Here is a 25,018-nt window from a genome sequence, read left to right on the forward strand (position 1 = left end):
AGAAAAGGCTCTTGGCGCATTACTCTCCCATACAGCATCTTCTTGTGACAAGAGTGCTGAATAGTTGAACGATGCGCAGTGACACCATCTGCAGCAAGATCATGTTGTAGGCTTCCGAGCTGGTCTGTTGGTCGAGTTTGACTGTTTTCACCATCCTTCGCCTCTGCTTATCTGAGATTTTTCCTGGCCTGACAGTCCGCGCCTTAACTAGAACTGTGCCTGTGACCTTCCATTTCCTCACTATGTTCCTCACAGTGGAAATTGACAGCTGAAATCTCTGAGCTGGCTTTTTGTATCCTTCCTCTAAACCATGATGTTGAACAATCTTTGTTTTCAGTTCATTTGACATTTGTTTCGAGGCTCCCATGTTGCCATTCTTCAGAAAGGATGCAAAAAGGAGAACAACTTGAAACTGGCTGCCTTGAATACCCTTTCTCATGATTGGCTTCACCTGTGTATGTAGGCCAAGGGTCAATGGTCTTACCGAACAAATTTTGTTTTTCAATAATTAGTACTAAAGGTATTCAAATCAATAAAACAACAAGGGTGCCCAAATTTATGCACCTGCCTACTTTTGTTTAAGTAATTATTGCACAAACTTTCTGTCAATCCTATTAAATTTGTTTCACTTCTCAGATATCATTGTGTTTGTCTGCTATATGATATATTTAACTGTAATTGCTGATCCGAAAAACTAATGATTTATAAAGGAAAATCTTGAAAATGATCAGGGGGGCCCAAACTCTTGCATACGACTGTATTAAGAATATCAAATAAATGCTCAACCGGCTTCCCGTTTTGTTGTCTTCTCCATGCCGTTACAACTATAAAATCCTTATCAACATGATCAACATCACCCAAAGGAACATCGTGACTGTGAATCTAAATATAGCTTTTCTATGTCTTTCATTTACACAAAATAGCAATTTTTACCGTTCTGGAGGTGAGCGGTGCGGAGGGGCTAGTGAGGGAGACCATCTCCTGGATGGCCAAGCGCAGTTTGAGTCGATGCAGCGGGTTGCTGATGCCGATCTCTCTCTGGATTTCCGTGTCGGAAAGGGCCGACATGATGGCGCCGCTTTTCACGTTGGCGCGGCACGCCGCCACGTACCAGGCCGGCATGCCCACCCACAACTGCCGAAAAGGAAGAATTTAAGTCCGTGTATGTCAGGTATCAGTAATTACTCAGCTATTTTTCCGGGGTAACCGATGATTGCAAAGGGTTACCAGTCTGATGTGCATTTATGTCATTACTATGGTTTAACCTTTCCATCCATCCATCCATCCAGCCATTATCTGCACCGCTTATCTTCAGGAGGGTCGCAGGGGGGGGCTGGAGCCCATCCCAGCTATCTTTGGGCAGTGGGCAGGGGACACCCTCAACTGGTTGCCAGCCAGTCGCAGGGAAGACAGAGACACTTGCTCATTCCCACCTAGGGACAATTTGGACCGACCAATTAACCTGAAATGCATGTTTTTGTAATCTGGGAGGAAACCGGAGTGCCCGGAGGAAACCCACGCAAGCATGGAGAGAACATGCAAACTCCACACAGGAGGTTCAATGTCATGACCTCAGAACTGTGCCGCACACGCGCTAACCACTGCGCCGCCGTGCTGCCCATGGCTTGTCCCTTTTCTGATGAGGACTCAGTTTGTAACTGAAAAAGTGTGACTATTGCCGAAATGTAAAAATGTATTGTTTTCCAGAAAGCCACATTAAAATAACTCTACTGGATTCTTCACAGAACAAAAGTCAGGAAACAAAAAACAACGGTTATAAGATAGCTAGGATGGGCTCCAGCACCCACGTGACCCCACTGAGGATAAGCGGTGCAGATAATGGATGGATGGATGGATGGATGGATGGATAATAAGCAGATAAAACTCGCTTTTTCATATGAAAAACTCCAGAAACCTTATGTTTCTGTAGTGACGTACACAGTCTTTACACGTCCAAGTTCGGCTTAGTGGTATAGAGGACCTGCGAAAAGGCAGTAGATTTAATCTCAATGCACTATTTTTAGTCACAGTACCAAAAACTAATCTTATTTTCATTGTGCGTTTCATGTTAATTATCAGGGTGGGTGATGGACCCATATGGAGGAGGCAGGAACTGGAGGTAGGGGTGCTCAGGGAGAGAGTAACAAACTAGTGGGCACAAAGCAACAAAGACAATGCCCAAACAAGAAACCAGAACCAAAAAAACTGACAATGTCTAAATCAGAAACAAAGACAAAAGTTGGAATTGGACAAATGCAAAGAAACAAAGGCACAAACACAACCAACCTGACTAGGTGGTGTAAATGAAATAAAGTGAACTGAAAACCAGGATGACAATGGCAGAAAAAAAAGAAAAAAAAACAGAAAACGTGTGGTGTGCAAAATGTCCTTTTAATGGGTTCAGGATGATTGGGCACAGGTGTGTGATAATTGGATTAACATGACCCAGTTCAAACCCCAGACGGGGCCCACTGGTGGTAAGAAGTTTGTCAGACACTAACATTTCACATGTTACAATGTCAATTAATTATATTCATCGTGAGATACACAATGGAAATATTATTCGTCTCTGGTACTGTGTCTGAAGATAGCTCTCATATATCCTGATCACACTCACATCTTTTCATGTGACATCTATATTACTGATAGTCCAGTGGTAAGTGTTTGGTGTTTATACCCCGCTTCAAAGCTGGCTCGAATCATAAATGTGCACTCATTCTTATAGTTAAAACAATTTTTTTCAAAATGCCTTATGGTATTGTCCATGGGGTCTGACCACATATGGAGGTGGATGTATTTGTTCCTTAGGCCATAGTTTGGGGACCACTGCACTAAAACATCAACCTTGTATTAGAATGTTATGCATTTACCGTATTAGCCAGAAAGAAATTGTTCAGACAAATGAATATACTATTTAAAATGTACAAAATGACCCGCAAACACAAGTTTTATTTTCAAATTTTAATACAGGGTTCAACAATTTTTTTTTAAGCTGACAGCTTCTCTTTATGAGTAATTAGTAATGTTGTTATTAGTATGTTATTACCAGGTAGTAATTATTATGAGTAGGTTGAGACACATTTCTCATTTTATACGCGGGTTGGAAATCGAGATGTTCTTAAATAACAATGGCCCATCCGTGATGAACTATTATTATAACTGCTCCGCGAGCTAGTCGGCTGTTCTTAGGGGACTACCCGGTGCTCGCGAGCACCACATTGGTGACCCCTGGTGTCGAAAGTATGAAATGATATTATATAGGAAACCTCCAGCCAGGAGACAACAGTCGGACCGTCCCACTGCGCGAAGGGTAAACCTCTTTTCCTGGCGTCCTCCAGGAGCTCGTGTCTACAAGAAATAGAAAATAGGATTAGCGAACGGCAAATTGGTAGAAAGTCCTAAAAAAAGACGTACTTTTTCTTCATCCTGCGATCCCTCTCGGCTTGGGTGCCCAGTTTCCCCAGCGTCATCGTGTCCCCCACGGCCATGTCCAAGTCTGAAATGCATTTCCAGTCGTTGGCAGAAGGTTATTGGAACATATCCAGGGCAAATGTTATCCAGGACAAACGTTTATAATTCCTGTTGATAATCTTAAATAAAATATAATCTGAGGCCGGTGTATTTTTTATCCTAATAAAGAAAGAAATGAAGTCCATATCCGAGGGCACGCCGCATAAGAAAAAAATAATTTTTGCGTATTTTAAGGACTTTTTGTTCTTACTTCACTCTACAAATTTCACTCATTTACTTTTACTATATTTTGTTCAGTCAGCCTACAGTACTTGCTAGAACTATCCTAATGTCAGGACCAGATCTGAGACCGGTCCCACTTGCGTTGCGTTTCTCACAAGTTTTATTGGAAGAAAGAGAAAGGTTTGGTCCGGTGTTCGCTGGACGCGGGGAGCAGGTCGCTCTGATACACGGACTGTGCTCCGAACGCGGAAGTGGATCTTCCGTGGCAAGCGCTGTCAGGGTCGGAAAAAGCAGGTCGTAGCCGGGACAGGAGAACAAAAACGTGGTCGGAAGCGAGTCATAAGCCAGAATAGGAGAGAAGTCGTAGTCAGGAACAAAAGAGGTCGAAAGCCGGGACGGAAGAGCAAACGGGGTCAGGATAAAAAAAATCGGGTTGAAGCCGGGGACAGACGGGAGCAAAAAACGGGACAGGTAGGAGTCAGTGTCGAAAAAGTGTTTACTGAGGTTCGCAGAAGGACTGACAAAAGGGGACAGATAGGAGTGGGTTTAAATAGGGACAGGGAGCCAATCAGAACCCGCGGCAGTTGGCGCCAAAGGAGCGGGCACAGCTGAGTCACATGACACCTAAGCATTTATCTTCCACGTTAGAATGTATAGGTACTTTGATTTCCGATAGAAGTAATCGTACAACTTGGTCATGTCTACCTTACTTTTTCCTAATGTGAGCGAGACACTGGCAAAAGATACACAATACGTGTTTGAAAGATTCAAATAATGTATCATCTGTCAGAACCCGAACAGACGGAGGACCCAGACGCGTAACGTTTTCACACAAGCTTTATTTTACGAGAATAGGGCAGTGATGTGGGTGAACACAAACGCCAGGGATGCGATGATCGCTAGGCGGAAGAAATGATACAGAGAAGTCAGAGGCAGACGAGATTGAGGCCGGAGAGAACAGATGGGATTACTACAGGACACACGGGTAGATACTGGACGGGACAGACGGGATCGATACCAGACACTGGAGCAAGACACCGGACAGGACGAGACAAACGGGATCGATACCGTAGACCGAAGACTGGAGCAAGATACCGGACAGGATGAGACAGATATCGGAAACTGGAGACTGGAGCAAGATACCGGGCAGGAAGAGACAGACAAGATCAATATCGGATACTGGAGCAAGATACCGGACAGGAGGAGACAGGCGGGATCGATACCGGATTCTGGAGGCGGGAGCAAGATACCGGAAAGGAAAAAACAGACTGGGTCGATACCAGTCACTGAAGCAAGATACTGGGCAGGACGAGACAGACGGGGTCGATACCGGACACTGGAGCAAGCTACCGGACAGGATGAGACAGGCGGGATCGATATCGGATACTGGAGACTGCAGCAAGATACCGGGTAGGAGGAGACAGGCGAGATCAATACTGGATTCTGGAGACGGGAGCAAGATACCGGACAGGACGACACAGACGGGGTCAATACCGGACACTGGAGCACGATACCGGACAGGACGAGACAGTCGGGATTGATATCGGATACTGGAGACTGGAGCAAGATACCGGGGAGGAGGAGACAGACGAGAACAATATTGGACACTATACACACGAGCATGATATCGGACAGAGTCAAAACACAAGTCTTGCAAGTGCAGAGGTTGGTTGACGGACTGACAAGGTGTGAATGAGAGCACTGAGTTTAAATAGGAAGGAAGCCAATTAGGCAACGGGCCGCAGCTGGTGCCAAACGGGCGGGGCCAAGTGAGGGCAATGGGCAACCGTGACATCTTCCTCATTAGAATGTACAGATACTTTGATTTTCTAGAGAAGCACTTACACACCTTGGTGGTGTCTCCTCTTTAACTCTCCGTAATGTGCCAAAGGCACTGGAAAACCTGGCCATTATCGGTCGCATGGCTCAGGATGTGCACCACTTGTTAGAAAGAAGCATATAATTTACTAATCTGAATAGATTAGGATTTTCTAGAGAAGAACTAGCACAACATGGCCGTGTCTCCTCCCTTACTCTTTGTAATGTGCTAGGGACACTGGAGAACTCAACCATTATCGGTTGCATGGCTCCGGGAGATTAGGAAGATTCTAAGCATCGTCTTCCTCATCTGAATATATTTTGATTATTTTTTATAGAAGTTGAAGCTTCTTTACCTCTTCGGTTTGTGAGAGAGGCACTGGAGAGCTCGGCCATAATTTTTCACATGACTCCGGATGTGCACTAACTGATTTCGTTTTTCCATAGAAGTAGAAGCAGCGCAACTTGGTTGTGTCTCCTCTCAACTTCTTCCTAATGTGCGCGAGGCACTGGAAAACTCATGGCTCAGGAGGTTGACTATTTCCTGAAACGATTCTAAGCATGAATCTTCCTCATTAGAAAGTATTTTGATTTTTCCATAGTAGTAGCAGCACATCTTAGTCATGTCTCCTCTCTACCTCTTCGTAACGTAAGCGAGGCACCGAAGAGCTCGCCCAAATCAGTCACATTGTTTAGGCTTTTGCGATTGTATGGGCTTCTCAACTTTAGTGACTCATAATAATTGGATCTTATCGCTAAATATAGCATAAAGATGACATATTTTCATCTGTACCGGCTGGAGTTGATCAGTTATTGGTATGTAATCAGTGTCTGAAATCACGTCTGCCCCTGGAGTGTGCAGATTTTACGTTGGGCGTACAACTCACACAACGTCTCTGCCCAGGTGGCCGACAACTTTTTCAGGTAAAAACAAAACAAACGAAAGATTTTTTTCAAATCACACGTTTGCTTTATTCCGGTTTCAAAATCTTCGTTCTTCATTTCTGTATTTCGGTTCGATACTCGGCAGCCGATCAGAAGCCTGCATCTCCCGAGCCTTATAAGGTCGTGTGCATTTGCATATTATTTGGCAAAATAGACGCACATAACACAAGAAAAATGGATAAGTGGTTAGGAATCAAGCCAAAACCTCAGCCACAGAAGAAAGATTCAAAAGAAGCTAACAAAATTTATGACGCTACAAAACGTGAACATACATTAAAAGCATTGTGGAAAGAGGAGTTCACATGACTTGTAGCAGACGACGCAACGCATAAAAGAAAATGAGTCAATACAGGTACATACTGATGGCAGAAGGAAAACACCAATGTCATATGCATGCAATGAATGTTAGAAGTATATTTAGAAAACTCCCCAACCTGTCAATGCCGGCAGAGCTTGTGTATCCCTGACAAACTCTCTGGTCTGCTCCATCCGGCAGCCCTTTTCTTTCTTCCCGAACAACCGACCAATGGATGACTTGATACCTTTCTTCTGCTTCCTGCGATCAGCTCAGATTAGCCGCGACAACGCTAGCATAAGATTTCATCACGTTCGTACCCTCGGCCGTCCTCCAGACTGCCCGTGAACTGAGCAAAATTGGTTTCCAGGCGCAAACTGCGAGGCGAGGAAGGAGGCGATGTCTCACACTTGATGGTCGCCTTGTCCACCTCCACTGGTGACTGAAAAAATGTGTGAGGAAAGTAGATATTTACCAGCGTGAGATTTTGGGATGTGTAGGACGAGAAGCATTGGAGAAATATGGCAGACCCCCCCTGGGATACGACATGAATTTGTTTTAAGGTGGGGGACGTAAAGTGAAATTGAGAGGATGGAAACCTATTCTAATTAGCTCCGAGCCCCTGTTGTGGATTAACTGCAAGTTGGCTTGATGGAAAACATCTGGATGTTACGAAGCAATACCAAGGTTGACTGAGCCAAGCCAGGGCGGTAAAAACGTGACAGTGTGACAGCTCACCGATGTTGTTAAACATAGTATAAAAACCTAGCGTCTGAGGAACTTGGCTTGAACTTGGCTTGAATGTTGTTGAATAAATAACGTTCCCTTTTTGTCATGTTTCATCTCTGTTTGTGTTTTGGGGCGACGCCCAACGACGTCCTCTCCAAAGCCCCCAGTACCCCAGATAAAATATCATATACAGTAAGTAGTACTGTTTTGTAATGTACTGTACATGCATAACCTTTAGTAGCATTAAAATTGAAATATATGAAAAGGAAATATTAATATATTTCATTCACTTTTGTAGTGTGACGTGACTATCTGGTACAGTAGAGTTATTGGGTGGATGCAAAGGGGTTATGTGACAGCCAATATGATAAGAAAAATAGAGCCAATGTCTCATAACAAACATTGTCTTAAGATATATTTGCTAAGCACTTTAACAACAACCTAAAATCTAAGATAAAGGTTTTGTAAATTTAAAGTCTGTTGCAAATACTTACTGCAGGAAGTGGCTAGACAATCATATTGAAGGGCAGTTAAACATGTTTTTTCTCTCCGTCTATCTCTTGTGCGTGAGTGCACCTCCATCATCTTTGGATTATGGGAAATGTAGTATTTGTGCATGTAAATGATCTGAAGGCTGCTAGGTTGTTGCAGTCTCTGGTCCGGTTCTAATAAAGACCTGAGATCATCTCAAGGGTCCTTAGTCAACTTTCTTGTGGGCCAAATGAGGCTAGCAGACTTTGACGTATGTGCCTTAAAAATATCTCCTTGCTTTAATCACCTCGTTATTTTTAATAATAGCCCTGATTGTCGACTGGTTACACCTGGATTTCCTAGCGAAGGTCAAGATTTGTGGGCCTTCTTCATTTTTCTAGATAAGCGCAAGCTTTGTTTCCATCGTTATCATGTTTTTGCTTCCCCTTTAGTATCACTGCAGGTCTTGGGACCATTAGTGAGTACCAATCACACTAATTCACAGTCTTTGTGGAGCACAGGATATTCTGAACTGAATGATGAGAGAGAAAGGCATTGTGGGAGGGAATTCAACCAATAGCATGACAGGATCTTTATGATGCCGTGACGCAAACTAAAGCGCACGTACACGGCAAAGTTTGAACATTTTTGGGCATGTCAATTTATATAGTGGGAATAAGGCCCAAAGAGGGGACGACAGACAGAAACATAAGGTGGGGGAGCCGTGTCCCGGGGGTCTACTGTATTCCATTGTCGACTTACTGCAACTTTTCTGCGGTGTTTCCTCAAGTCGCTCGGCTATAACCCAAAAAACACACTATTATAAAACTGGCTCCGCCCTTATGGATGTTTATTATGTCCGTTGCTCACCAGAGTCATGATGCCTAGATGGTGACCGGCGTTGCGGGCGTGGTGTTTGGGCGTGGAGTGCCCACTTGTGGGCGGCGACGAGGACGAAGCCAACGATTGGGCGGTGGCCGAGGTGGGCAGCGCCCGCGGGCGCAAAGTTACGTTGAGGCCATCCATGCTTCCGCTCGTCATACGAGATTCTAACTCGTCCGAACGAAGGTCGGCTGACTCTCGCTCCACTTGGATCATTCTGGAGAAGCAGGAATGTTAGATTGGAAGTTTTTGAAACAATTACTGAATTTATTTATCTCTAACACACAATGATTATTTTTACCTATAAAATAAGAGAGTTTGGGCGCGCATAATACACAAGCTTTAACCGTAGTAACCTTTAACCATCGAGATCATACTCATATTTTATTCCTGCAGTCCAAATTATTAAAATTGGATGATTTAGTAAACATTTTCACTGCACAACTGCTATTTAATGTCAACAAAAACATAGTGCCAGAAAACATCCATAAATTATTCATTCGGAAAGAGGGAAATTATAACTTGAGGGGCTGTCGTAAATTCATAATCCCAAAGGTGAGAACCACCAGGAAAAGTATGTGTGTGTCTGTGTGCGGAGTGAAACTTTGGAACAATTTACAAGACGAGATCAAACAATGTCCAACTATTCGCCTGTTCAAATTTAAATACAAAAAAACATTACTGGCGGAATACAGAGATGAAGAAAATGGCGTATGAGTGATACTAGAGATTGGAAATACTGAGTTTACAAGTATAGATAACCTTGTTGTTACTGTTACTATTATTATATCATTAACTGTTATTATTGCTATTGTTGCTATTATCATTAGTGTATTTAATAGGGAAGATGAAGGGGTAGGTAAAATATGCATTTGCGTCTTACTACCCCTTTTCGAATATTTTATGTAACATTATTTTGTTGTTGAGTTATTGTTTTTGTTCTGTTTTTATTTTAATGTTCGAATAAAGTTTTCATTCATATTAACGCTTTTCCTGGACTTTAAAAAAACAAAACTGGGATGTGCTCCTTAAATATCACAAAATTTGGTGGATAAGTTTGGAAATGCAATCAATCAGATAACATCACTGACCAAAATTGCAAAACAATGGACCCAACAGAAATTGAACCCGCGTCAAGGCGGGGAGAGTACTGACACTTAACCGCTGGACGACTAGTGGTACAGATAACATATAAAAAAGCATTAGATGTCATCTGATTATCACACTATCATTACTCATGGTACCAGAAACGAAAGTGAGAGAATGGAGAAAACGGAAAGTGTTCTGAAACATTTATATAAATGCAGAGTTCGATTTATCCTCGGATACACCAGAGTTGATTCCCTCATCGTGCTTTGTTGTGTCGCACGTCATCTGTATCACTGTTGGTCTACTGCCCGGGTGGCTGATACATTTTTCAAGAAAGAAAAAAAAAAAAAAAAAAAAGATTTTTTTTCAAATCAAACGTTTGCTTTATTCCGATTTCGGAATCTTCATTCGGTTTGCAAATTTTGAAATTTCGGTTCGTTTGGCAATTTTCATACTCGGCAGTCAATCAGAAGCCTGCATCAAATAATTTCGTGCTTCTGGACTTTGCCGAGCCTCATAAGGTCGTGCATTTGAATATTATCTTCCAAATTATACGCACAGAGAACACAAGAAAAATGGATACGTGGTAAGGAATCAAGCAAAAACCTGAGCCCCAGAAAAAAGATTCAAAAGAAGCTAACAAAATTGATGAAGCTACAAAACGTAAATGTACATTGAAAGCATCGTGGAAAGAGGAGTTCACGTGGCTTGTAGCAGACGACGCAACGCAAACATTGCATGAATGAAGATGAGTCAATACAGGTAAATACAGTGGTACAGATGAAGTATAAAAAAGCATTATATGTCATCTGATTATCACACTATCATTACTCATGGTGCCAGAAACAAAAGTTAGAGAATGGAGAAAACAGCGAGTGTCCTGAAACATTTATATAAACACAAAGTTCGATTCATCATCGCATACACCAGAGTTGATTCCCTCATCGTGCTTTGTTGCGTCGCACGTCATCGTATCACTGTTCGTCTACTGGTTAAGTGTCGGCGCTATGACCGCCGCTAACTGAGTTTGATTCCCGTTCCATGCAATGATTTGCAATTTTGGTCAGACATAACTGTGCCTTGTAATTCTAGCTTGGCAAACATGCAACTAATTAAGCTAAAATGCGCCGCCGAGACTAGATGAAGCTGCTTTTTTCCAGTGAGCCTGGATTTCTTTATTCTACTTTCGTGCAATAGACATCCGCCCCACCTGCCTAACCCTTGTATTAATCTTATTTTACAATTAAAAGTTAAAATTAGATTAAAATGAGTAATTTAATTTCATGGTTATTTATTAGTTTATTCAGTTTTAACATCGGGCAAATGCAAAGGAGATTTCTTGGTATTGCCAGTTCCTTAATTTGACTCATAGCTGTTCGTTGTTTTGCCTACTACGTCATTATGACTATCGGTCAATCATGTTGCTGATCTCCACACTTATAGGGCTGAGGTATTTTTTGTTACCTTGAATATTTAATAAAAAGAGGACGGTCAGGGGAGCGTGGCAACATCGGGAATGGAATTCTCTCATCTGAAGGTTTCTCTCCCTGTTTCTCCTTGCACGTTCAAAATCCATTAATGTCAACTCTCCTTAGTTGGAGATCCTACTAAAGTTCATATCCATCGTGACATCACAGGTGTCGCCGTGGGCGGCAGCCTTTCCGGCAGCTCCGTGTTATTTCGCTCTTTTTGTGATTTATTGTTTTTATTGTCTGCTTCTATCTTCGGTGCTTTTCGTCCCGTTTGACAACTACACTTTGGATTACTTTCTGTCCTATCGTTATGGGTTTTAACACACAAAAATGCGTTTATTTGAGGAATCAATCTTTGCCCTGAAGAATTCTCGTGCCGGCATGATGAGGGGGCCCTATCGTGGATGGAGAGCCGGAGCTAAGGCTAAGCGGCTAGCGGCGTTATAAGCCTTCGGTACCGTCCGTAATCTAGGAAATGTGAACTCTCTCCCAAATAAGACTGATGAACTGGCTGTGCTGGTGAAAAACATCAAAGCGTACAGGGAGTGCAGTTTTCTGTGTTTTACGGAAACGTGGCTCACGTCCAGCATCCCGGACGCCCACGTGGAGCTACCCGGCTGTTAGGACAGACAGAGACACAAATGCCTGCGGGAAGCGGAGAGGAGGCGGACTCCCTATCTACGTGAACACGAGGTGGTCGAACTTTTGGCCTAGCGTGTGACATCATCCACTCCGCTGTTGCTAAACTACAACACAGCACCCTGAGGCCATCCTGTTAATCTGTTAATAACACAAGGATACTGCTGGAAGTGTGAAGTCCCCTGCGGGGATGAATAAAGTATCTATCAAGATATCTATTTAGGTGATACCAAGGGGATGATGCCACCTTATCTCCTCGTTGATAGCGTCGAGTTGCTGCTGCAGCATGAGGGCGAGCGTCTGAGCGTCGGATTGCCCGCTGGGCGACAGCATGCTGGAGCTCACGTCGTCCTCCATGTCTGACTCGGCCTCCACGTCGCTCCCCAAAAGATGGCTGACGCTCCCTCGCAACGAAGGGTAATCCTGGCCCAACGTGCCGCAAACCTGTAATGCAACGCAAAAAACACATCGAGTAAAAAATACATTGTCGTGCTCTAGTCCAGCGACAAACTTACGTGAAAGGGCATGTCCGTGACAGAAGGTGAGGAACAGATAAATCCAGGTTAGTAGAAAATTGAGTTAGGTGTGAAGGTCCTCATTGTGCATCAAAACTTATGACAAAAACTCGACTCTATAACCAAATTGGAGCATTTATCGAAATGCATAAATATCAGGGATGCAACGATAACAAATTTTTAACACCGACACACAACCGCAAAAAGTTAAAATCTTGCTTCTATTAATAACAACAACCATTCTTTTTTATACTGCGTGCTACTTTGTCATGATTACCGATGTGAATCACCTGCCTCGGACTCTGATTGGCTCCCTGTCCCTATCTATACCCACTCCTATCTGTGCCCTGTTGTCAGTCCGTCTGCGAACCTCAGTTAACACTAGGCAATGTCACGGTCGCCATGGCGACCAGTCTGCCGCGCCCCCGAACTCAATCAGCTGATTGCTGGTCTGCTACTTAAGGCTGGGTTGTGGGTTTGGCGGGCGCTGGCTCATTACACATTCCCCGGTCTGCTATGCCTTGTCCTGTTTTAGTTTTTAAAACATTTTCCGTCTGTTATGCCCTGTCCTGTTGAGTTCGTGCCGGAGGAACTCTGTACCGTTCTGTTCTGATTGTAAGAATGTTTTTGTTTGTCTTGTCCCTGACTTTTGGACAACTTTTATTTTGTTAAATAAAACTTATGGATCGTCACGCAATTGAGTTCTCCCTTCCTGCCTCCTGCCTCCGTTCTGGTCCGATCACTCCTTCCACCCCACCACGCCCCGTGACAGCCCCCTTCCACTCCGTTCCATGACAGGCAAGCCTTTTTTCGACCCGACTCCCACCTGTTTTTTGCTCCTGTCTGTCCCCCGGCTTCGACCCATTTTTTGATCCTGACCACGTCTACTCTCCGTCCCGGCTTTTGACCTCTTTTTGTCCCCGACCACGTCTACTGTCCTTTCCAGGCCTACTGACCCGTTTCCCGTTCCCGACACCGCCATCGCTCGCCACGGAAGATCCACTTCTGAGCTCAGAGCGACCTGCTTCCCGCGTCCAGCAATCACCGGATCGTGGGCGCAGCCCTTCCTCTTTCCTCCAATAAAACTTGTGAGTAACGTAACGCAATTGGGTCCCGTTTCTGTTCTGGTCTTGACATACATTTAGACAAATCATAAAAACACACACAAAATCCACTTTTTTTCTGTTTACAATCCAAGAACATTATACAGCACAGGTGCCAAATCTTAGTAAAAACTACTCTCACAGGGCCAAGGCTTATAAATTATTATATAAAAAGTGTGCCTTAGCTGGAGGGCTGGGGATCTTTCAGAGGCTCACAATTAAATTATGATTGAGGGGTGTAAGATGTGATTATAAGACAATTATTGATTTTTTTGTTCTTGAATAAGATTTTACGCCTCGTAGTTTTTACTAACTGCATTTGTAAAAAAAAACAAGAGACAAACAACTACTGGGTTCCTTTGCACAAGAGGAGACACGACCATGTTGTGCAACTACTTGTACACAAAATCCTGATATATTATTATGAGGAAGATAAACGCTTCATGGGTTTCCTACAAGTAATGTCGATTGATTCAATATTATAGTGCAGCTAAAAGTAACTTATTACTGTTGTCAGGACCAGAACAAAGACAGAACCCAGTTGCGTTGCGTTTCTCACAAGTTTTATTGGAAGAAAGAGATTGCTGGACGCGTGAAGCAGGTCGTCTGTTACTCGGATTGCGCTCTGAACGCGGAAGTGGATCTTCCGTGGCGAGCGATGGCGGTGTCGGGAATGGAAAACGGGTCAGTCGCCAGGACAGGAGAGCAAAACCATGGTCAGGGTCGGAAGCAAGTCGTAAGCCAGGAAAGGAGGGTAGATGTGGTCGGGGACAAAAAGAGGTCGAAAACTGAGACAGGAGAGTAGACGTGGTCAGGATCAAAAGAGGGTCGAAGCCGGGGAACAGACGGGAGCAAAAAAACGGGACAGGTAGAAGTCAGGGTCAAAAAAGGCTTGCCTAGTGTTAACTGAGGTTCGCAGACGGACTGACAAACAGGAGATTGACAGAACTGAGTTCAAATAGTGACAGGGAGCCAATCAGAACTCGCAGCGGGCAGACATGGGGACTTGAGACTTAGTGACTTGGACTCGAGTCGACTCGAGTCGCTGTTTTTATGACTTGTGACTTGACTTGGACTTGGCAATCTAAGACTCGGGACTTGACTTGTGACTTGACTTGCCCAAGAAAAAAATACTTGGGACTTACTTGGGACTTGAAGGTGAAGACTTGAGACTTACTTGAGACTTGCACATGTGTGACTTGGTCCCATGTCTGGCAGCGGGTGGCGCCAAATGAACAGGCACAGCTGAGTCACATCAGTAATCATGACAAACGTGTTTCTCCAGTGCCTCTTGCAACTTATAAAGAGGTAGAGAGGAGGCCCAACCAAGTTGTGCTACTTTTAGAGGCAAGAAAAATATTCAAATGAGGACCATAATAGAACACTTGAAAAAAGAAAGTAGAGTACATTCTGAGCCATGCAACTTATTACAGCCAAGCTCTCCAGTGCCTCGCGCACACTCTGAAGAGGTAGAGAGGAGACACAGCCAAGGTGTGAGACAACTTGCAATAATGACCATTTATCCTTAAAAAATGGGACCTGTACCTTGTTGGGATCATGTTGTAGCGCAGAGAGTCGTCCCTTTTGTGGGCGCCTGATGACGGTTGTGCTGTAGTGGCCATCTTGGCCCTCCACCACCGAGAAGCGAAGGTCGCTCGCGCTGCCCAAATGAGACCTTAATACAGAAAAACATATGATAATATAGCAGCAGATTTGAGTTGTTGGTGTTCGTGGCTCTTTAAGCCTCGACTTGATCGAGTGAAATGCATGCTTGATTGGGTTGAAATCTGGGGATTGACCTGGCCATTGCAGAATATTCCACTTCCTTGCCCTAATAAACTCCTGGGTTGCTTCTGCTGTGTGCCTTTTCAGGGGTCTCCAACTGATCATGTTTTCATCCTGGAAGGGGGATGACCTCATGTGTGGTCCCTTCTCAAGGTTTCTTTATTTTCCTCACGTTGAGGTTTTTGAGTTTTTCCATGCCCTCATGTAGGTTTTAGATCAGGGGATGGTTCAATAATCGTCTTAGTTTGCAATAGTCTCTTGTCTGTGCAGCCCTTTGATAGCATCTCTTCTCAAGGTTTCTTCATTTTCCTCATGTTGAGGTTTTTGAGTTTTTCCTTGCCCTCATGTGGGTTTTAGAACATGGGATGGTGTCATAATAGTCTGTAGTTTGAAATAGTCTGTGCACCCCTTTAAGACTCTTTGGGATTAAGGGCTTTACAAATAAACATGACTTGACTTGGGGTTTTGAGTTTTTCCTTGCCCTCATGTAGGTTTTAGATCAGGGGACGGTGTCATAATAGTCTGTGGTTTGCAATAATCTGTGGTCTCTGCAGCCGTCTGAGATTCTCTGTGATTAACGGCTATTCATATAAACATGACTTGACTTGAGGTTTTGAGTTTTTCCTTGCCCTCATGTAGGTTTTAGATCAGGGAATGGTGTCATAATAGTCTATAGTGGTCTGTGCAACCCTCTTAGAGTCTTTGTGATTAAGGGCGTCACAAATAAACATGACTTGACTATGTTATTACCAGGTTAATTACTGAAAGTAGGGTTTAACAGACTCAGTCAACCGCTACAAAAATAATTTTACTTGAAAATCACAATGACCCAGCTCCGGTGAGCTATTTTCAGAACAGGTCCGCGGGCACCTCAGCTGTTCTTAGGTGGACTTTGTTGGAAACCCCCCTCCAATTAACTCTGAATCAATTGTCCAATTACTTTTGGTCCATAAAAAAGGGTATAAAGAGAGTAAAGGTGTATAATTCCTGTGTCACTGTCCTAATATTTTCTGGCCTTACTGTAAATATCCTCAAAAATGGGTGTGAGGCAATTTGATTGTGATGTAAATGCGTGATTGTACCGTGGATGACTTGAAGTTCCGTCCCCAAACGCCCCGCTGCGACGTTTCAAATGGTCAATCTCGTTCCTCAGTTTTTCGATCTCGCCAATCAGACGTTCCTACAAAAGAAGAATTGTTTCAAGTGACTTTATTTTTAAGTAATAACTGAAAACTGATATATCAGTTTTATTGGGAAGAAGGGAAAGGATTGCACACACAATCCGGTGGTCGAGGGGAGCAGGTCGCTCTGAACGCGGAAGTGGCACTTCCGTGGCGAGCGATGGCGGTGGCGAGAGCGGAAAAACAGGTCAGTAGCCGGGACAGGAGAGCAAAAAACGTGGTCGAGATCAGAAAACGGGTCGAAGCCGGGAAACAGACGGGAGCCAGTACAGGAGTGAGTCAGGGTCGGAAAGCTCGCCTAGAGTAAACTGAGGTTCGCAGACAGACTGACAATTAGAGTCTGAGTCAGTTGGCGCCAAAGGAGCGGGCACAGGTGCCTCGCATCAGTAATCAGGACATCTTGGTTATAAAGATGGATCCATTACTTCAAAAAACCTTCCATATAAACTAATTCTGTAATCCTTCACTGATTGAAAAATAAGCCACGTTCCATTATCCCCCATCTCATAGAGCGCACACTTGTCGGCTTGCAGTTATTTCCGCCAGAAATTAACTGCGCTGAGAAGGCCGCGATCCATTATGTCCGGTTTTATGTTGCGAGTTGGGACGGACAGAAGGCACTTTGGTTTGGCCTGGCGGCTATTTTTACAATCTCATTTCCATCAAAAATGAACTGCACTTGTGCCACCATGATCCATTTTCCCCAATCCTATAATTCTGCCAGCAGGGACTGACAGAAGTCACTTTTGTCGAGAGGCGCCTGAAACGAAATGCATGTTTACGTTTGCACTATTGCTAAGAGCAGGGATGGTAGAACAGATTTTGGGGAGTAAGCAAAATGCGTAGCTGCTTATTCTATCCAGTGAAAATAAAACTAACCCGTGCTGTAGCGATCCAGTATCTTCAATACCATATTACTGCGAGTGGGGACTGGCATAAGACACTTTTGTTGGGACGTGTGCCGTTCTGGCCTACCTAAAATCAAATGCACGCTCCGTTATCCCTGGTCGACTATTGTTGAGAGTGGTCGTCAAGAGAGCAAATTTCTGTCATGCGTGGTAACTCGTTCTTTCCTTCCAAAATGCATAGCACCCGAGCAGCTGCACTCCATGATCCCCAGTCAACAATTGCTACGGTTGTAGGCCAGCGTAGTGCATCGTGATCAAGCCTGGCAGCACTCTTTTGCCATTAATTCTGCCAAAACTGACCTTCACTCGTAGGGCAGCAAACCATTATCCCTTGATGGCTATTGTTGCAAGCATTGGCTGAGAAAGCAAATTTGTGTCTCGTATGTGGTGGATTCTTTTCCCTGTTGTTCAAACCTAAAATGAAGAGCACCCATGTGGCAGTGATTAGCAATCTTTGGTCTACTATTAAAGGGAGCGCATGCTGGCAAAGCACATTACATTACTGATGTGCCCGCTCATTTGGCGCGAACTGCCGCGGGATCTGATTGGCTCTGGTTTGAACCCGGTCTTGGCAATCTCCTGTTGTCGGTCCGTCTGCGAACCTCAGTGAATACTAGGCAAGGGTTTTTGCTCCCGTCTGTCTCCGGCTACGACCTGTTTTCATCCCGACCACGTCTGCTCTCCTATGCCGGCTTTTGACCTCTTTTTGTCCCCGACCACGTCTTCTCTCCTATTCTGGCTTACGACTCGCTTCCAACACCGACCATGTTTTTGCTCTCCAGTCCCGGCTACCGACCAGTTTTCCCGTCCCTGACACCGACATCGCTTGTCACGGAAGATCCACTTCCGTGTCCGGATCACAATCCAAGTACGAGAGCGACTTGCTTCCCGCGCCAAGCAAACACCGGATCGTGGGCGCAGCCCTTTCTCGTTCCTTCAATAAAACTTGTGGTAAATGTCTTGCAAGTGGGTCCTGTTTCTGTTCTGGTCCTGACAGCATGTGTCTGAAAATGTGGGGGCCAATTTGTGGAATTTAGAAGGGGTGTCTGTTCTCCATTATGTGTGATGAACAAGGGATCACAATAAGTAATTCTCAAGTCAACTGACCCGTGTATGATGGAATTCTTCCAGCTGTTTCTGGCAGTTCTCCAAATCTTGAATAAGTGAATTCTGGAAATACAAATGGACATTAGGTCACAATTTTTCACAACTTGAAATGCAATAGGACCACAAAAAAAACCCTTGTTGCAAAGTATTAAGGATTGATCATCAGAATATATAACAGAACAACACTTTACAAGTTTATTATAAATCTACTCATAAATTTACGTTTACATTTTGTAGCGTCATAAATTTTGTTAGCTTCTTTTGAATCTTTCTTCTGGGGCTGAGATTTTGGCTTAATTCCTAACCACTTTACACTTCACAATGATGATCAGACTTCGGGAATTGTGTGTGCGTGTGTGTTCCTTGAACCTTGTCCTCCAGCGCCGCCATGCGCTCCTTCAAATGCAGCTGCAGACGTTCGTTGGACTCTGTGAGGAGTCGGTCCACGGTATCGGACAAACGCTTGTTGTGCTCTTCGTTCATCTTCTCACGCTGACGAGCCTGACCAACACACATCAGAGGGACCGTCATTTCTACACTTTTTGATGAGCTAAATATTGTAGAAGTGCAAGGAGGGGGGAACAGTAGCGTGAAGGATCGGGAGTCCGAAAATAGCAGCAAATCACTCTTGTTTGGGATGCCCAGATCGGCTGGAAATTCATGCAACAATGAACCGGGAAAATGATGTGTGTGTATGCATGAAGGAGCACGGAGGCGAGGCGGCTCGCTAATACGAAGCATCGGTCCGAGAGGTCAGAAAAATCCTGCAGGGCACGAACATGCTTTTCATTTTTCAAACGTAAAAACACAAACGGACCCTTCCTAGTTCTTGATTCTTCTCCTCCAGTTGCGATTCCAACTGTCTGAGACGCTCCTCCACGTTGCCGTGACGCTCCTCGGCCTGAGAGGGAAGACAGAAATCCTGTTCAACATTTGAATAGAATGGTTTTATTTGTCGTTGATAACAACATACTGAAACATATGCAACGAAACTAGACATGGTCAGTGTCTGAAACGCGTGAGAAAAAGTTAGCGGACAGCAGGGCAGACTACTCTGAAAAGTTGCCTCCCCAGCCATAAAGTTGCCTGCCCAATTTTCCCAACTTCAAACAAAATAAGACGACTAATCGCAAAAAAAACAAAAAAACGTTGTTGCAAAGTATTAAGGATTGATAATCAAAATATATAACAGAACAACCCCTTAAAATTAAGTTTATTATAAATCTTCGCTTAACATTCATTGCATGTATATGACATGGCTGTTTTCCATCTGCCATCAGTATGTACCTGTATTGACTCGTCTTCATTCATGCAATGTTTGCGTTGTGTTGTCTGCTACAAGCCATGTGAACTCCTCTTTCCACGATGCTTTACGTTTTGTAGCGTCATACATTTTGTTAGCTTCTTTTGAATGTTTCTTCTGGGGCTGAGGTTTTGGCTTGATTCCTAACCACTTTTCAATTTTTCTTGTGTTCTCTGTGCGTCTACTTTGGAAAATGATATGCAAATGTACGACCTTATAATGCTCGGGAAAGTCCGGAAGCACGAAGTTATTCGATGCGGGCTTCTGATCGGCTGTCGAGTATGCAAATTGCCAAACGAACCGAAATTCCGAAATTTCCAAACCGAACGAAGATATCGGAATAAAGCAAAGGTTTGATTTGAAAAAAAAAAAAAAAATCATTTTCTTTTTTCTTGAAAAAGTTGTCGGCCAACCGGGCGGAGATGTTTTGTAAATTTTACGCCCGACGTAAAAGATGCACACCCCGGGCGTCCGGGCAGACGTTATTTCAAACACTGCATGGTACTCCAAGGTAAACACGTAATAGAGACGTGAAAGAGAAAATAAGATAACGTACTGTCTGTATGAAGAGTCAAAAATGATTACAAGTTGTAACAATAGTGCAATGAAAAGTAGTTAACAATTCTTATATTTTGAACTTTAACTAAAATTCATTAAAAGTATTTCATTTGCAAACTATAGAGTACACCTGATTATAAACCATACACGCTACACTTTTATAGGAAAAAAATAAGGAAAATGTTGTTTACTGGTACTTGAATAGTACTATTTCTGGTTATGGGATATTTTGTCTTTATTGTCATCGATTACAACATAATTGTCACGGTTGCCATGGCGCCCAATTGGCCGCGCCCATGTGTGTCACAGTTGCCATGGTGCCCAATTGGCCATGCCCGTGTGGCCCCAGCTGCGGCTCGTTGAGAGATTGGCGTTCTTTCTATATTAAGCTCTCTTCCTTTTTTGTCAGCCCGTCAAACAAACTTCTGCCCCACAAGACGTGGGTTCTGACTCGGTCTTGTTTTCCTGTTGATATCTTCAGTCCGATATTGTTCCCGTTTATTTTTGTCCTGTTTAATTTCGGGTTCCAGTTTTGTTTCCGTCTATTTTGGTCCTGTTTATTATTTTCTCCAGTTTTCGTTCCCGTCTACTTTCTCCTGTTTATCATCGATATCCTGTTTCAGTATCAATCCTGTCTGTCCCGTCCTGTCCGGTATCGACCCCACCTGTCCGATATCTACTCGGACAATTGATATCGATCTCCTCGGTCTCTGGCTCCCTGTCTTTCCACGCCAGACCGCTGCCTACCGTGTATGACTCCCCATTTCCCGTAAAATAAAAGGCTTGTGTGAGAACGTCACGCGAGTGGGTCCTGATCCGGTTCTGGTTCATGACAATAATTTACATTGTTTACACGATTTAACGTGGAACTTTAGAATAAAAATGTCATAAAAAAAGATTTAAAACATAAATAGAAGATACAAAACAATACCCTAATGTATTATTAAACCAAGCAAAACTTTGGTTAAAACCAGAAACATTAAAAAAATATTCAGCCAATAGCGCAAAAACGGATTAAATTCTATAAAAATTAAATACATTTATTTTCTTCTTGTAAGTATACTTTTTCTTTTTTTTAACTCATTTAACTTGCTTTTGCGGACAAATAACTGAAGTCAAGTCATGTTTATTTGTGACGCCCTTAATTACAAGAAGTCTCAAAGGGCTGTGCAGACTCCAGACCATTATTACACCAACACAATTCAGGTGAATGACAATTAGGTTCAGCAAAAAAAGCAACCCAAAAAAGACCCAAAACACACATCTTAAACGTTCTCCAATTTAGGGTATCCAGAATCTATGAAATGAACACATTGATTCTATGAGTATTCCAAAGTCAATACCAAAGGAATAATCCAAATCCTACCGCAACCTTGATGGGGAACTATGAAGAATCAGATCCTTGTTAGAGTTTCTTTACTTGTACGAAGGAGTTATCAGGCATAACGGACGGATTACAACACGGATTATAAGGAAGATTATATTAAAGATAAGCAAATCAATTTTATCCACCGGCTTGTACATCAGGTTTTAATTAAATATCATATCTAATGCGGTGAGTTCAGTTAGAAAAATATATTGTCATTGTCAAAGAACAACGAAACTTCTTTTGGAGCATTTCTTCACAGTTAAAAAAAAATGCAAAGATCCATAAATATTCAGAATAAATATAGATAAAAACGTAATACCCATAGATAACCCAATATACACAATAAAAGTAAAAGTGCAGACATGGTACCGATAAAAAAAACATAACGGCATAGTTAAAACAGTTATTGTTCATGTCTAATTGTGTAAATTGTATTTCTTAGAATAATTTTAATGATTGAAGTTTTTTCTTACTTGAGTTGTACTTGTTAGTTTATCAATTAGAAAGATAGATAGATAGATAGATAGATAGATAGATAGATAGATAGATAGATAGATAGATAGATAGATAGATAGATAGATAGATAGATAGATAGATAGATAGATAGATAGATAGATAGATAGATAGATAGATAGATAGATACTTTATTCATCCCCATAGGGAAATTCACACTTCCAGCAGTATCCTTGTATTGAAAAATAAAATAATAAAATAAAAGAAATAGAATACAAAAATACCCAATATAACGTGTTGATATAGAGTATTTAAATAGTGCCACGGAAAATACACAATGTAATAAAAATAGGGTAATATGCAAATGTGGGGGTGGGGTTTAATGTGGGTTTTTACTCCCTTGGGTGGAATTAAAGAGCCTCATGGCATGAGGAAGTAATGATCTCCTCAGTCTCTCTGTGGAACATTTTGCTTCTTGTAAGACTTGTTTCCCCTAATATAGGTGGAAAAGAGTTGTAACATTTTCAATATTTCTTGCCAGATAAGATCATTTTTATGACTTTGAGGATGACTTTTCTTATTTCAAATAAGGAACAAGACAAAATACCTTCACAAAAGAATGATTTAATTAAAATAAGTCAGGAATTAATCAAATACATTTTCTCATTTACGGTAAACTTTTTATTATTTGGAGACTTGAACTTACTTTTGTGGTCCAATGAAGAAAATTATACTTATAATAAGCAAATCTATATTATCTAGCATTCATCTGGAGGGACGAAAGCATGACCAACTTGGGTGCTGAGGTGCCTAACTCGTTTGGGTGTTTGGGCAATTGGGTTGGTCATCGTCCAAAAATGTTTGTGTGTTTTTTCTGCTATTTATTTCCCTTTTATTTTCTTTGTTATTGTATGTGTGTGTCTTGCTGTCGGTCACCCCTCTTGAGGGATATGACCAAGGTAGATAGGTAAATATTATATAGCAGCAGATTGTTTAGCTTATTTAAATAAATACATAAATAAATAAATGAATATTTTTAATGTGGGTAAAAGATATTTTTAAAATACAATGATCTCCTTTTTTGGATAATTTTGCTAAAGGGTGTACAGTATATGGCAGTAACACTGCTTTGTTAAAAGGCCGTGTTGATTTTTTGTGTGTAGTTAGACTACCCTCTGCTGGTGGATATATGAATGTCTTTTCATTTCTAACAGGCATTTTTGGGCCACCTATAAATGTTTATCAGGGTATTTGTTTTTGTGCAGGTGTGTGCTTTAAAGTATGATCTGTCACTTTAATTTATATTCTGATAAATATTTTTGGACCTAATACATAAATTGGCTTTATCATTGTATACGTTTCAAATATATATATATAAAAAAATGAATTTCCTTATAGTCTGAAAAATACCGCGAATGAAAAAAAGAAAGACCTTCATGAACAAGTGTGCGTTTGTGTGTGCAACCTTTGACAGCGCCGCTACACGCTGTGCAAGCTCAGCCTCCACCTCGGGCAGCGTTTCAGCCTTCCTCATGGTCTGTGCCAACCTCTGCTCGGCCATCTCCAGCATCTCCTGCAGCTGCCGGACCTTCTCCTCGCTCTGACTCGCAAAAAAGGAAAAAAGAATGGAGGATGAATGCGACGGCAGCAAACAAATATTTAGATATCTATAGATAGATAACCAGGGAGTGGGAGTATGTAAGCATCTCATTGATTTATTGATCATTGATCTATTACAGTGAAGTAGAATATTGTAGAACCACAGCATCCCAACTTTAAAGGGACAGTGTGTAATATTTAGCGCCTCCCAATGGTACAAACAACATTGATTTGAATACTAGGCACAAGTATTTGAACTATTATACTGTTGGGCTTAAAACTATCAAAGTGTACCGTTTACTAAATAGTTCGAATTAGTTATCTGACTCCATCAAACAAACACGACCTACATTCATCCAACAATTACGCGTGCTCTTTTCTTGAGAAAAAATGACTAGGTGCCGGCATTTCCACACGGGGGCGGATGTTAATTATTCCTAACAGCAGATCAAGGTGTAAACAGGAGACGGCCTCCATCCAAGTTGCCCGGGATCATTTATATTTTTCAACAAACAAATCAAAGACATCCCACTATTCGCCAATTGGCTATGTGTCTGCAGCTAACTTTAGCTTTTTCTTATTGGTTAACTTCTCCCTGCAAGATGGCGTCTCGGCTCCTCCCATGGGCGTGCCAAGCAGTTGTTTGCACTCAACAATCCCACACTGCAACGCCTTGGTGTCTGGATCATTCTGCGTCAGCACACTCACACGTCCTGTTATCAAAAGTTCTAGACAAAACATCATTTCACACAGCCTGCCCTGACCTTTTATTGTACATTGAACTAAAGCACAGTCAGTGAATATCTTTATTGCATTCAACTGAATACATGTAACTTGTAGTCAATCGTATAAAATCCTTTATAGTCAAATGTATAAAATCCTTAATACCAATGTTAGTTTTATTAAAAAAAAATGAAAATCGAGATATCAGATATAAAGGTCGAGAAATTTGTGTTTTTAAACAGTGGTTGCCGCCATGTTTGTCTGGCTACTGTAAGGTTTTAACATTTATTAGCCTGAAATCTGACTTCGAAGACACTTCACGTGTCATGTCTAAACCTTTACAGTTGGAGCATGTCCAGAGGCCGGAGAAATTATTGTGCT

At 42.5% G+C, this 25,018-nt stretch overlaps 1 protein-coding gene across 7 annotated transcripts in view; it reads right to left on the reverse strand.

Moving 5' to 3' along the window:
* Positions 1-25,018, reverse strand: part of ppfia4 (PTPRF interacting protein alpha 4) — a 121,167-nt gene that overhangs the window by 18,795 nt on the left and 77,354 nt on the right. For 5 of the 7 annotated variants that reach the window (XM_088337776.1, XM_088337775.1, XM_088337779.1 and 2 more), the window contains 15 exons: positions 23,781-23,915; positions 19,450-19,533; positions 19,002-19,133; positions 18,633-18,695; positions 16,519-16,616; positions 15,197-15,326; positions 15,059-15,112; positions 12,281-12,456; positions 8,822-9,050; positions 8,714-8,749; positions 7,072-7,193; positions 6,891-7,012; positions 3,415-3,496; positions 3,267-3,348; positions 934-1,134 (listed from right to left, as the gene is read on the reverse strand). In XM_088337776.1, the coding sequence (XP_088193902.1) occupies positions 934-1,134; positions 3,267-3,348; positions 3,415-3,496; positions 6,891-7,012; positions 7,072-7,193; positions 8,714-8,749; positions 8,822-9,050; positions 12,281-12,456; positions 15,059-15,112; positions 15,197-15,326; positions 16,519-16,616; positions 18,633-18,695; positions 19,002-19,133; positions 19,450-19,533; positions 23,781-23,915 (1,746 nt within the window). Of the gene's footprint in view, positions 1-933; positions 1,135-3,266; positions 3,349-3,414; positions 3,497-6,890; positions 7,013-7,071; positions 7,194-8,713; positions 8,750-8,821; positions 9,051-12,280; positions 12,478-15,058; positions 15,113-15,196; positions 15,327-16,518; positions 16,617-18,632; positions 18,696-19,001; positions 19,134-19,449; positions 19,534-23,780; positions 23,916-25,018 lie in introns of all 7 variants that reach the window. The other 2 variants (XM_088337778.1, XM_088337777.1) reach the window with 2 other exon arrangements.

This window comes from Urocampus carinirostris, chromosome 6 (genome assembly GCF_059441175.1).
Source record: "Urocampus carinirostris isolate Australia breed hairy pipefish chromosome 6, RoL_Ucar_1.0, whole genome shotgun sequence".
In the NCBI taxonomy this organism is placed as follows: Eukaryota; Metazoa; Chordata; class Actinopteri; order Syngnathiformes; family Syngnathidae; genus Urocampus; species Urocampus carinirostris.